This window comes from Vicia villosa, linkage group LG3 (genome assembly GCF_029867415.1).
Source record: "Vicia villosa cultivar HV-30 ecotype Madison, WI linkage group LG3, Vvil1.0, whole genome shotgun sequence".
Classification (NCBI taxonomy): Eukaryota; Viridiplantae; Streptophyta; class Magnoliopsida; order Fabales; family Fabaceae; genus Vicia; species Vicia villosa.
Genome location: NC_081182.1, coordinates 136,382,013 through 136,395,015, shown reverse-complemented (window position 1 = coordinate 136,395,015; position 13,003 = coordinate 136,382,013). Strand labels below are relative to the sequence as shown.

At 37.3% G+C, this 13,003-nt stretch overlaps 2 protein-coding genes across 2 annotated transcripts; one reads left to right on the top strand and one right to left on the bottom strand.

The window, feature by feature from the left end:
- Positions 1-1,244: 1,244 nt before the first annotated feature.
- On the top strand, positions 1,245-2,878 carry LOC131656710 (hydroxycinnamoyl-CoA:piscidic acid hydroxycinnamoyltransferase-like). Its single transcript, XM_058926343.1, has one exon. The coding sequence runs from the start codon at positions 1,408-1,410 to the stop codon at positions 2,788-2,790; it is 1,383 nt and encodes a 460-aa protein (XP_058782326.1). The 5' UTR covers positions 1,245-1,407; the 3' UTR covers positions 2,791-2,878.
- A 1,105-nt stretch (positions 2,879-3,983) lies between these two features.
- Positions 3,984-4,397, bottom strand: LOC131659018 (egg cell-secreted protein 1.2-like). Its single transcript, XM_058928263.1, has one exon. The coding sequence runs from the start codon at positions 4,395-4,397 to the stop codon at positions 3,984-3,986; it is 414 nt and encodes a 137-aa protein (XP_058784246.1).
- Positions 4,398-13,003: the final 8,606 nt, after the last annotated feature.

The window sequence follows — 13,003 nt, the reverse complement described above, 5'->3', positions numbered from 1 at the left end:
GCGCTCCCTTTACTTATAGCAGCGCTGGTTTAGGCAGCGCTTTAAAGGGCTGTCTATGGCCAAAGAAAGCGCTGTCTATGTACTTATTTGGCATAGTGAGGCAAAATCACCTTGTAGGTGGACACGACTAACCCTTTCTAAGGGGAACCTAGATAACTGAATGTGTCATCTTTCTATTTCTTGCATGCGTTAATGTTTATCTAAACGAATATTTTTCTAAAGAAGGGCAAAGTTTTGAAAACTCAATTTATACCCCCTTTCTTGTGTTTTTCTCATTATCTAATCGATTAGAATTTGAAAAATGGTAGATTGTAAGTACTTTTAATGGAAATAAATTATATCTAGACAATGCATATCATTAAGATGTTATATAATTAATGGCTTGGGGCGTAAGTTTGAACTAATCAAATCGATTAGACCAAAGACCCAATTGATTAGATAAGTCACATTTTTTCCTTTAGCTATTTCTATTGTTCCCATGTCATTTGGATCAACTCCAATGCATTTTTAAAGATGTCTGCTCTTGATAAATAAAAAATTTGAAATAGGTTTAAGTGTGTGTGCGCGCGCGCTTATAGCCATATACTTTTACGAAAAAAATCCATTTGCTTAGATAAGTTCACTCACTTACTAAATCAGGAGATTAACTCCTTTCCTGCAAGCCCTTTATCAGATACTATCTTTATGTTGACACTGGTTGAAACCATTTTGAGGCTTTGTATAATTTCTACTTTGTTTGCCTTCTTCGGATAGTCAAGTTCAACAAACCATAATACTTATATTTGCATCTTTATCCGTTTAAACGTTGCGCCTGACTTATTATTGGTTGCCCTTAGTTGTCATCATTAAAAGCTGATGTCTTGATTAAATGTCTATTACCTTCAAAAATAAATTTCCACAATATTTCATAAATTTTACCTTATTAGTACACTGACTTGAATATTAAATTGTTCTACTTTTAAATTGTTCTACTTTTACCTCATCAGATAACCATTACCATTACACTGAAAGCTTCTCAATAGTAGTCATATCAATCTAACATATATTCTCTACTTTTATATTACAAATATTGACATAATTACAATCCTACCTAACTTAATATACAAATTTTATTTACAAGCTATCATCTTTTTAGTACAAGCCAAACAAAAGAGAAAAAAAAACTAATTAATTAAATACAAAAGTAGAATATTTGATAAGTATCAGTACAATACCGAAGCAAAATATTATAGAAAATGGAAATGAATATAGAAAGAAAAACTAGTGACATATAAGATAATATAAAGAGATATCAACCGGCCTTGCACGCTACAAGAAAATTCCCCTACGGTGACTTTTATGATGAAAAATCTATGAATAATGAATCACAAGATCATATAGAAAAACAAATATTCCAAGAATTCAAAAATGGTTACCATCAAAGCTTCTTATACTGTCACACCAAGCGAAGCAACTCCTAATGGTTATTTATGGCTCTCAGATTTAGATCAAGTTGTGCGCCTAAGTCACACACCACTTATTTTCATTTACAAACCAAAAGAAAACCATAAAAACAGAATCATTGAAACCTTAAAAAACTCTATCAGCAAGATTCTTGTTCATTATTATCCTATAGCTGGTCGATATTGTTATACAAAAAGCGGTCGACTTGAATTGAATCTCAATGCAAAAGGAGCTGTTTTGACAGAAGCTGAAACGTCAAAAACAGTTGATGAATATGGTGACTTTTCACCTTCTGACTCTACAAAAAAGCTTATTCCAAAAATCGATTATGGTCAACCCATGGAGGAAATTCCATTGCTTGTTGTTCAAGTTACAAGATTCTCTAACAAAGATGATAGCTTTGTATTTTCTATAGGAGTTGCTTACTCTCACCCTTTATCTGATGGTGCTGGTTTTTCAAACTTCTTGAATTCATGGGCCAAAATAGCAAGAGGTGAAACATTAAATTCTAATGAAATACCCTTTTTAGATAGAAAGCTTCTCAAATTCTTACACACTCCTTTGGAACCGCTTTTCGAACACATAGAGTTAAAGCCACCACCACTCATTCTAGGAAGATCTGACGCAAATATTGAAAGAAAAAAGAGTATAACAGCTGAATTGTTGAAACTCACGGCAGAAGAAGTTGAAAAGTTGAAGAAAAAGGCTAATGAATTTTGTATTCCGAAAGGGTCAAGACCTTATAGTAGCTTTGAAGCAATTAGTGCACATATATGGAAAAGTGCATCTAGGGCCCGCGATCTTGAAGAGAATCAACAAAGTGTTGTTAGATTCAATGTTGAAATTAGAAATAGAATAATTCCAAATCTTCCTAAGAATTATTATGGGAATGCTTTGATTCAAACTTCAGCAAAAGGGTTTATCGGCGAAATCACATCAAAGCCTTTGAGTTATGTTGCAATGAAGATAAGAGAAGCAAATGAGTTGATAACAAATGAGTATATAAGATCACAGATTGATGTTATTAGAGGTTTTGAGCATTTGGATGATGCAAGGAAATTGTTTATAGGTGGAGAAGGTAAGAATGCTACATATTTTGGGAATCCTAATCTTCGGATAACAAGTTGGTTGAATTTTCCTGCATATAAAGTTGATTTTGGGTGGGGAAAACCATTTTACTTTGGTATTGGACATGTCTCTCCAGATGATAGGGGAATTATTCTATTGAGTCCTGATGGGGATGGTTCTGTTATTGTGTGTATGCATTTTCAAGTTGATTTGATGGAGCTTTTCAAGAAGATTTTCTATGAGGATTTATATGGGTTGTTCACATCAGCAAGATTGTGAATTTGTGATAATGAAGATTAGTGTGTATGCTTTACATGTCATCTTTTATGTACGTTACTTAATAATGTCTTTTTTATGATAATGAGGATTTGTGTGTATGATTTATATGTCATCTTTTATATACTTTACTTTGTTTAAATAATGTGTTATTTTTACATTTTGAGGAAAGCAATTTCTTAGAAAAAACTTACATATGTTTCTTGAGAGAGTTTAGCCCCTCTCTCCCAAAATTTGTTGTGTTTCTCCTCCTCTTCTTTGTTCAAATGTTGAAAATATTTTTTTCTCTTTTTTTTTTTTCTTTGAATAAGAGAATCCTTCGTTTGATGTTGATCGTTCAACGACTGAGTACGTTCTTTCAAAAGATTGAATCGAAGTTATATGATAGGAGCAAGATGATGACGATGATTCTTCTATTTGGATTTGTTCATATCTAAGCAGTCGAATCAGCTCGTTCATCTTCTCTATTATTTCTTTCTTGTTTTTTCTTAAAATTCATAATGGCTTCCATCTATAGATTTAAGAGTTGGATTAATTTTCCAATTTTTAATTCATAGATATTTGTTAGTGAAACAATTTTTATCATGGGTTCCTATATTTCTAAAAATAAAAGAGCATCCAAGACTAGTGTCTGCATCTTCTTCTTTGTTTCGTGTGTTCATCTTCTCTAGTTTGATACTTGGAGACACTTCATATATCTTTTTTAGAGTATCCCAAATTTCTTTAGCTGTTTTACAATGACGAACAAAGAAAAAAGTACTATCATCTAAAAACATTATTATGAAATTTCTGATTTTAAGATTTATGTATATCTTTCTCTTTTATTCTTCTGTCCAAAGAAAATAAAGTTTATCTATTACTTCATCATCTATTTGATGAAAAGGGTAAATCAGACCTTTTACAATTGTTTCCCAAAATTTATGATCTAGGCTTTCAAGAAAAAGTTTGAATTCAGCTTGCCAAATATAAAATTCAACAAGAATGATACAAGATCTTAACATAATGTGTTAGTAACTAGTGTATATAGTCATGTTCATTTATATCAGTTTGCGATGAATTTAAATTATTTATTGAAAACTTGTTACATATCAAAACAAAAGCATAAGAAAGAATGCATCTAAATAAAATTGTAACCTTGTTATTACGTGTTATGGAAAATCACCAAAGGCCAAAGTTACATAATATATCTTATTCCATCATGGAACAATATTCTCCTTAGGCTCAACTAGTGTTAATGTTTGTGAATGAACATTCTCAACATCATCACAATATCCTTCCAATGTATAAGTCTCTAAATTAGTGAATCCAAGTGAAGCAACAACTTTAGGCCAACAATCATGTCCAATAATCCTAATTGCCTTGCAACATTCGTTGCCTAAGTAGGTTTCACCATTTATGAAAAATGTTATAATCTCACCACTACATGCTTGTAGCTTGAAAAGTGATTCCCAACAATTTGAAGGCTCGGTGCCATTCACCTTCAATCTTGCTTCAAGGCTCGGCAAGTTGGAAGGGTTTGAGAGTTTTCTGGACTCCACTATTGATGTTGATGATATGAGTGAGATGATCACAAGGGCTACAAGAACAAAAAGTTTGTGCGTGGAAGCCATTGTAGTATTTGAAGAAAAATGTTATGGTATATGATTTGTATGGATTTCTTTGAGAAAAGTTGTTAAGGGTTTGTATATATAATAGTAGTTAGCTAAGGGGGTTTAGTTTGTAACAGATCAATGAGAAGATGAAGGGTGTGGAAATAATTGTGCAATTGTAACATACTTCATTAAACTAATGAATAGGAAAGGATGAGATACTTAATGGTGTAATATTTCTAGAAGTTAAATGCCAATTATTTACTTAAATCTATTTGTTTCTTGCCTGTTCTATTTGTCTCCTTTTCAATAAATGAAACATGTATATGGCCGAAGTAATAATAATAATAATAATAATAATAATAATAATAATAATAATAATAATAATAATAATAATAATAATAATAATAATAATAATAATAATAATAATAATAATAATAATAATAATAATAATAATAATAATAATAATAATAATAATAATTGTGAGATATTGGATCGAACTCTAGTATTGTCGAAGGGTAGCTTCTTGGTTCGACAGTTCGACAGAGTTAAGCATGAAGTCGAAGGATTGTTCACATGCTGGTGTCGAAGTGTGCATGCTGTAGTCAAAGATGGGTTTAGCATGCAGATGTCGAAGATGCTAGGGTTGTTAGCATGTTAAATTAGGTTTTAGTGTTTAAACCCTAATTTGTTAAGTTAGCTTGTTTATTAAGTTGGCTTGTGTAATGGGCCTTGCTGAAAAAGCCCATTAGTTAGTATGTTAGGTTTTATTATAAATAGCATACTAGTCTCTCATCATTGCTAAGCTGCAAATCCTAATTTAGGGTGAGAGAGGTTATTTGTTATTCTTGTAAACTTGTAATCTTGTTTTAAGAGAAAGTAAAAGAATAGCAGTTATAACCAATTCTTGTGTTCTTATTCTCTTCCCTAATTCCCTATTATAATTTGTTCTTGGTATCGTTTTTCACAACAAATTGGTGCGGTGAGCGTGGAGAAGATGCCTTCAACAAAGTATGAGATTGAAAAGTTCACCGGAGTGAATGATTTCGGTGTGTGGCGCTTGAAGATGAAAGCCCTACTGGTTCAGCAGGGTTGTTTGGAAGCGTTGAAGGGAGAGGCAGCCATGAATGCAGAATTGACGGCAGCGGAGAAGACAAATATGATCGAGAAAGCACACAACGCAATTTTGTTGAGCCTTGGTGATAAGGTTCTCCGGCAGGTATCAAAGGAGACGACGGCATCAGGGTTATGGGTGAAACTTGAAAGTTTGTATATGACCAAATCGCTGGTAAATCGACTCTACCTGAAGCAAGCTTTGTATTCATTCAAGATGATTGAAGACAAAGTATTGGCTGAGCAGTTGGATATGTTCAACAAGCTGATTCTTGATCTTGAAAATATTGATGTGAAGATCGATGATGAAGATCAAGCGCTGTTACTATTGTGTTCTTTGCCTCGATCACATGCTCACTTCAAAGAAACTCTCTTGTATGGAAGGGAGTCCCTGACGTTTGAAGAAGTTCAATCAGCCTTGTACTCTAAGGACTTGAATGAACGAAAAGAGCATAAACCTTCGACTGTTGGCGAAGGTTTGGCCGTTAAAGGAAAACTCTTACGAAAGGATGGTAAGTTCGACAAGAAGAAAGGCAAAAGCCAGTCGAAGACTTACAGTGGCGAAGCATCTGGCATTCGATGCTACCATTGTAAGAAGGAGGGTCACACAAGAAAGGTGTGCCCTGAACGCTTGAAATATCATGGAGGTAAGGATAATGGCAACGCTGCCATTGTTCAAGATGATTTCGAATCATCTGATGTTCTTGTGGTTTCAAGCAATGACTCTAAGAAGGAGTGGATTATGGATTCAGGTTGCACTTGGCACATGACTCCAAACAAAGACTTGTTCGAGGAATTATGTGATCAAGATAGTGGATCAGTATTGCTGGGAAACAACAAGGCTTGCAAGATTGCAGGTGTTGGATCTGTGAGATTCAAGCTCCATGATGAGTCAATAAGGTTGTTAACTGAAGTCAGGTATGTTCCTGATTTGAAGAGAAATCTGCTTTCTCTTGGTGAATTCGACAAGAAAGGATATGTTTTCCAAGGAGAGAAAAGTATCCTAAGAGTCATGAAGGGTTCGAAGGAAGTCTTGAGAGGCGTGAAGAAACAAGGCTTGTATACCCTTGAGGCTGAAGTTGTAAGTGGTTCGACAAATGTTGCATCCACGAAACCTTTGTCGAAAACAGAAATCTGGCACATGAGATTGGGCCATGTCAGTGAAAGAGGTTTGGTCGAATTAGGGAAACAAAATCTGCTTGGTGGAGACAAAATCGAAAAGCTGAAGTTTTGTGAACCCTGTGTACTTGGAAAATCTTGCAGAGTGAAGTTCAACAAAGGCAAACAAAGAACACATGGATCCCTTGATTACATCCATGCTGATCTTTGGGGGCCTGCAAGGTGTCCATCACATTCAGGAGCAAGGTATTTTCTATCCATAGTAGATGATTATTCCAGAAAATTATGGGTATTCATCCAGAAGACTAAGGATGAAACTTTTTGAGAATTTCAAAAGTTGGAAGACTCTGGTTGAAAATCAGACTAGCAGAAAGGTCAAGAGGTTGAGAACCGACAATGGCCTTGAATTTTGCAATGAGGCATTCGACAGTTTTTGTGCTGCCTCTGGTATTGCAAGGCATAGAACTACTGCAGGTACTCCACAGCAAAACGGTTTGGCTGAAAGGTTTAATCGAACTATTTTGGAGAGAGTCAGATGCATGTTGACTAGTGCGGGGTTAACAAAGGTGTTCTGGGCTGAGGCTGTTTCGACAGCAACATATCTGATAAACAGATGTCCTTCGACAGCGTTAGATATGAAGACACCTGAAGAAGTTTGGTCGGGACATCCACCAGATCTCGACAAACTGAGAGTATTTGGCTGCGTAGCCTATGCTCACATTAGGCAATACAAGGTCGAACCTAGAGCTCTGAAATGCATGTTCATGGGATACCCTGAAGGAGTCAAAGCTTATAGGCTATGGTGCCTAGAGCCAGGTCACAGGAGGTGTATCACCAGTCGAGATGTAGTTTTCAATGAAGCTGAAATGGCTTTTAAGAAAACTGATGATGTTGGTCGAAGTACAGAAACATCTGACGAAGAGCTGGAACAGGTAGAGATTCCTGTTGAGGTGGAGCATGTTGATGCTGAATTGCATATCCCAGATGAAGTCGAAGAAGAAGCAGAAGATGCTGAAGTTGAGGAAACTGACGATAACTACCTATTGTCGAGAGATAGGTCGAGAAGAGTCATCAAGCCACCTCAAAGACTTGGATATGCAGATCTTATAGCTTATGCCTTAATCTCTGCAAGTGAGGTTCTAGATGAAGAACCCAGAGACTATAAGGAAGTTATGAGGAGTCGAAATAAGACTGAATGGCTGAAGGCCATGGATGATGAGATAAAATCTCTTCATGATAATCATACTTGGGAACTGATCAATAAACCTGTTGGGGCAAGGTGATCGGTCACCATTTCTAGTAAGTTTCCGCATCTTTTTCCGACCGAAATTCGCAATCTTGGTAATACTAAGTGGCATTGTCATATGTTTTTCAAGTAAGTTTCTTGTTTTTCGATTGTGTGATGTTGTTGCATGATTAGTGTGTTCTGAGTATTATTCAAGTGCCGTTTTATGCGTTGGTTGTTAGTTTGTGTGTGGTCAGGTTAATGCACGGGAGAGGTCGAAGTTATGGCGCGCACAAGCGAGAAAAGAAGCCAAAAGAGCCAAAACTGAGGTCAACACGGGCACCCGTGTGTGTGCACACGGCCGTGTCAAAAGATGGCTGGAAAGTTGGTTTTTGGATAGAAAACAGAGGTTTCACACGGGCACCCGTGTTCCTGCACACGGTCCGTGTGAAAAGCTGCGCAGAAAGTGAATTTGTGGAGCTGAAGCAGTTGACCAACACGGGCACCCGTGTTCCTGCACACGGTCCGTGTTGGTAGGCGCGGGCAGATTTCCAACTTTTATTATTTTGAAAGCCTTGAACTCATTAAGGGTAATTTGGACCTTTCGGATACGAGGGATGACTGCCAACACTACTAAAACCTAACAGGAGGAAGGAATGGGGCATCTGGGATCATTGAGCATAGAGAATTACAGAGAAAGAAGAGTCAAGGGTTTTGGAAGAAGATCTTCAAGAGCACTAGCGATTGGAGATCATATCAACCACTAATTTCTTGTAATGACTTCAATTACTCTTGTTATTTTCTTAAACATTATGAGTAGCTAAACTATTTCATGCTAGGGTGATGTCCCTAAATCTTTTCATGTAATGACTTGTTAAAACCGTTGTGATGAATTTGATGTTTTTATAATTTGAGTTTATGATTCAAAGATTTTCATGCTTCATTGTATTGGAAAATATTTTGTTGATCTATGATTAGGGTTAGGCTTGACACACCACTCTAATGCGTTTTGAATCAAAACATTACCGGTAAATCGCTTAGGAATAAGGATTTCACCATAGTGATCATCCATTCTAGAACACGATGCATAATGCCTTAATACTAAAATCAATTATTGAGGAATTGAAATTGACTTTTAAGTATTAAGAAGTTCTCCACTAAGGAATTAGGGAAAACTATTTTATAGAATTGATACTCGATTGTGGTCACATCTTTTCATGAACAACGGTGTTTTCAAGGGGTTACATAAGATTTATACATCAACCTTAGCATGCTTTCTCATTTGTGAACCAAATCATCATTTACTTATCGTTTTTAATTATAAACAGTTAGTAGTTTCATCAAGCAAATCAAAAACCCAACAATAGCTTTTTTGTTCAATTGAAATTTAGTACTGGCTTATACGTTATTCGCAGTCCTTGTGATCGATACTTGGATTCAACTCCATTTTAATAACTACATCGGTAACAAAAGTAGTACACTTGCTATTTTCCGATCAAGTTTTTGGCGCCGTTGCCGGGGACTGCCAAACTATAAGCCGAACTTTAAGTCAATTGAAATTTTGTTGCTCTGCGACCAAAATTTTATTTTTATCCGTTATTTTAATTTCATTGCAGTTGTATCTGTTCTAACTGTTGTCTAACTGTTTATGCGAGGTCAGACCTCAGCTAAATTTTCCTTTGACACAGAACCAGAAAGAGCTCTGCACGAGAGACGCCGCAAGGCAAGAATTGAAAGACTGGCAGCACCAAGTGCAAGTCTTAGTGTTCCACATCAGGAAAGCGACGACGAAGTGTCTGTGCATTCGGAGCACAGCGACTCTGACTTTGACAGGGAGGTAGTTCAGGAACCAGTTAACATGGCTGGAAATCAACCTCCTGCAGAAAGATTGTTAGGGGACTATGGAGGGGCAAATGCTCACCCCAACCGGATGACTATTGTTAATCAACCTGTGAATGTGGCACATTTTCAATTGCATCCATCCACCATTCGCCAGTTAGAGAGCAAGCCGTTCTCCGGAAGAATTAACGAGGATGCAAATAAGCATCTTCAGAGATTTCTCACTACGACAACTTCGTTGAAGATCGAAGGTCATTCAGAGGAGGCCAAGAGACTTGTTATGTTTCCGTTTACACTTACTGATGACGCAGAGGAGTGGTTTTACTCACTTCCGGCTGCAAGTATCACGACATGGCAAGAGATGGAAACGGCATTCCTCAATGAATATTTTCCTGCGTCGGTGTTTATCCGAAAAAGATACGATATTGTCAATGTCAAACAAAAAGAAGGGGAATCATTGGGGGATGCATACAAGAGGTTCAAAAGGTGTTTGACTGCATGTCCTACTCATAACATGGACGCTACCGAGCAGATGCAGAATTTCGTGAATGGTTTGCGACTTAAGACAAAGCAGCTTATTGATACCGCTGCGGGTGGTTCAACCAATTTTGCTACAGCCACTGTTATGAAAAGGATCATAGAGGCAATTGCTGCTAATGAGCATCTTGAGTTGTATGATCGAACCATGAGCCAACCGGAGGGCAAAATTGATTTGAAGTTGCCAGAGCAGGTTGTTAAGATGGAGGATCAGATTGCTGCAGAGGTAGAGAGAAGGTTAAAAAAGATGAATATTGGAACTCAGACAGTGGCACAGGTGGAACCAGTTAAAGCGGTTCTTTGTGAAATATGTGGTGGACCGCACTTTGCTATGCATTGTGTGGCAACTCAAGAACAGGTTGAGCATATTCATATGTTGAGGCAGAATAATCCTTATGCCAACACATATAATCCGGGGTGGAAAAATCATCCGAACTTCTCATGGAAAGACCAGCAAGGAAACGTCCAGAAGCCGGTTCAAGGCCAACAACCATATCAACCTCAGACTCAACAATATCAACCACAGGGGCAACAATATCGTCCGCAACAACAACCATACCAACAACCTCCATATCAGCAACAATTCCAACATCATCCTCAACAATTTCAACAACAGGTACCAAAGAAAGAAGATTGGGAGATAGCTCTTGAAAAAGTGGCAACCCAAAACTCTCAGTTTCAAGAAGAGACAAGAGCCAACCTCAGGAACACCACAGCTTCAATTAAAAATCTTGAAGTTCAAATGGGTCAAATAGCACAACATCTCACTCTACATGCACAAGGAAACTTTCCGAACGAAACTGTGAAAGATCAGAAAAATCTAGAGAAGATCAATGCTGTTTCAACAAGGAGTAAAAAGGTGTTAGAATCGGAAAAAGAAAAAGAAGAGATAGATGACCCTATGGTGATAGAGGTAGATTTGGAAATAAGAGAGAACCCAAGAGAGCCAGAAGTGGTGATACCACCGGTTAAACCAGCTGAAGGAAAAATTAAAAAAGATGCTGAACCGGTAATTAAACTACCCTTCCCTTCAAGAGTAACAAAGAAGAACTCAAAAGAGAAAGACTTTAAGAAGTTCACTAAATTGTTCAAAAGGTTAGAGGTGAATCTACCTTTTTTTGAAGCACTTGAACACATGCCTTTGTATAAGAAATTTATGAAGGAGGTGTTGGCGAAAAAGAGATCACTAGGAGGAGAACCAAAAATTGTAATCGAGAAGTGTGGTATAGTCTCTTCAGCAAGAAAGATCCCAATTAAGAGGAAAGACCCTGGGGCGGTGGCGATACCATGCACTATCAAGAATATAGCATTTAAAAAGGTACTCCTCGATTCTGGTTCTAGTGTGAGTTTAATGCCTTTATCCATTTTCAAAAAGCTTGAATTAGAAAAGATTAGTGAAAGTAAGACACAGTTAAGGTTCGCCGATCACACCGTTAAGAAATCCTATGGGGTAGCTGAAGATGTACTAGTGGAAGTTGATAAGTTTGTTTTCCCTGTTGACTTCCACATCATGGACATTCCGGAAGATGAAGAAACTCCTATCCTTCTTGGGAGACCCTTTTTGTCAACAGGCCGCTGTAATTTTGACATTGAAAAAGGGACGCTAACACTGAAATCATTTGATGAAGAAGTAACCTTGAAGATGTTAGGAGTCAGGAAACATAGGTCAGATGTGAATGAGAAAACCTCAACTGGTATGACGGAAGGTGAACAAGATGACAAAAATCTTAAAAATCTCCAAGAAAAAGTTTCTAGCATAGCCTCTATGATGGAACCAACTTATGTAGCTGTCAAAAGTCCTAAGAAAGCTAAAGAAGTAGAGAAAAATGTGGGAAGCAAATTGAAGAGAAAAGTTATCCAGGCTTTTCATCTTCATGAGTTCGCGGTTGCGGAAGTGGCAAGCAACAAGGTTTGGAAAAGGAAATACCCTCCATAACAAAGGTTAATGGACCGTCGAGCCATGCGACGTTAAACGAAGCGCTTCGTGGGAGGCAACCCACGGTTTTAATAGTTAATTTTTCTGTTTGTTTGTTTTATTTTCAGGAAATAAAAGAGAGCATCTCTAGTGGAAGCTAGGAAGTGATCATTGGAATGCAATACCTCTGTAAGAAACCTCTCCAAGGCTGGTTCTAAAACATTGAGGACAATGTTTAGTTCAAGTGTGGGGGAGGTTCTTATTTTAGTTGCTTTATTGTTTTGCTTTCCGTTTTGAATTCATAGTTTAGTTTGTTTAATTTGAACCATTTTCTTTTGTCTTTCTGTTATTGTGTTTATTTCAAGTTTGTAGTGCTGCCATGGTGTTACCAGGTTGGATACAAGTCGGAGGGGGGAAAATGACTAGATAGTGGTTGAACAACACATTCCACACTTGATCTCCGCAGGCACCACGGAAGCTGACACAATCAAAGAAAAGAAGGTAGGACGCAAGAAGTCGACACTAAACCAAGAGAGGAGTATGGTAGACTTTAGATGAAAGGAAACTGCAGGACACCAAGAGCACCTTGAAGCATGCAAGCTTAACCGACCCGGTGAGATTTCAGAGCCAAATTCATAATTCCACATGAGAGTCCAGTCAGGTATGGCACTATTCACTTTGATTTTGCGTACGCTCTCATAACACAAGCACACTACGAAAGCGCACACTGAGGCAAGTTTTTTTTGTAACCCCGAGCCTTTCTAACCATCCCGTATGCATCATATCCATCGTCACCCCCTTTTGAGCCGTAATGCGTGTTTTGTTCATTGTTGTTATTCTTTTTACCACCCGCATTCTCATTGTTCATGTTATCGCTCG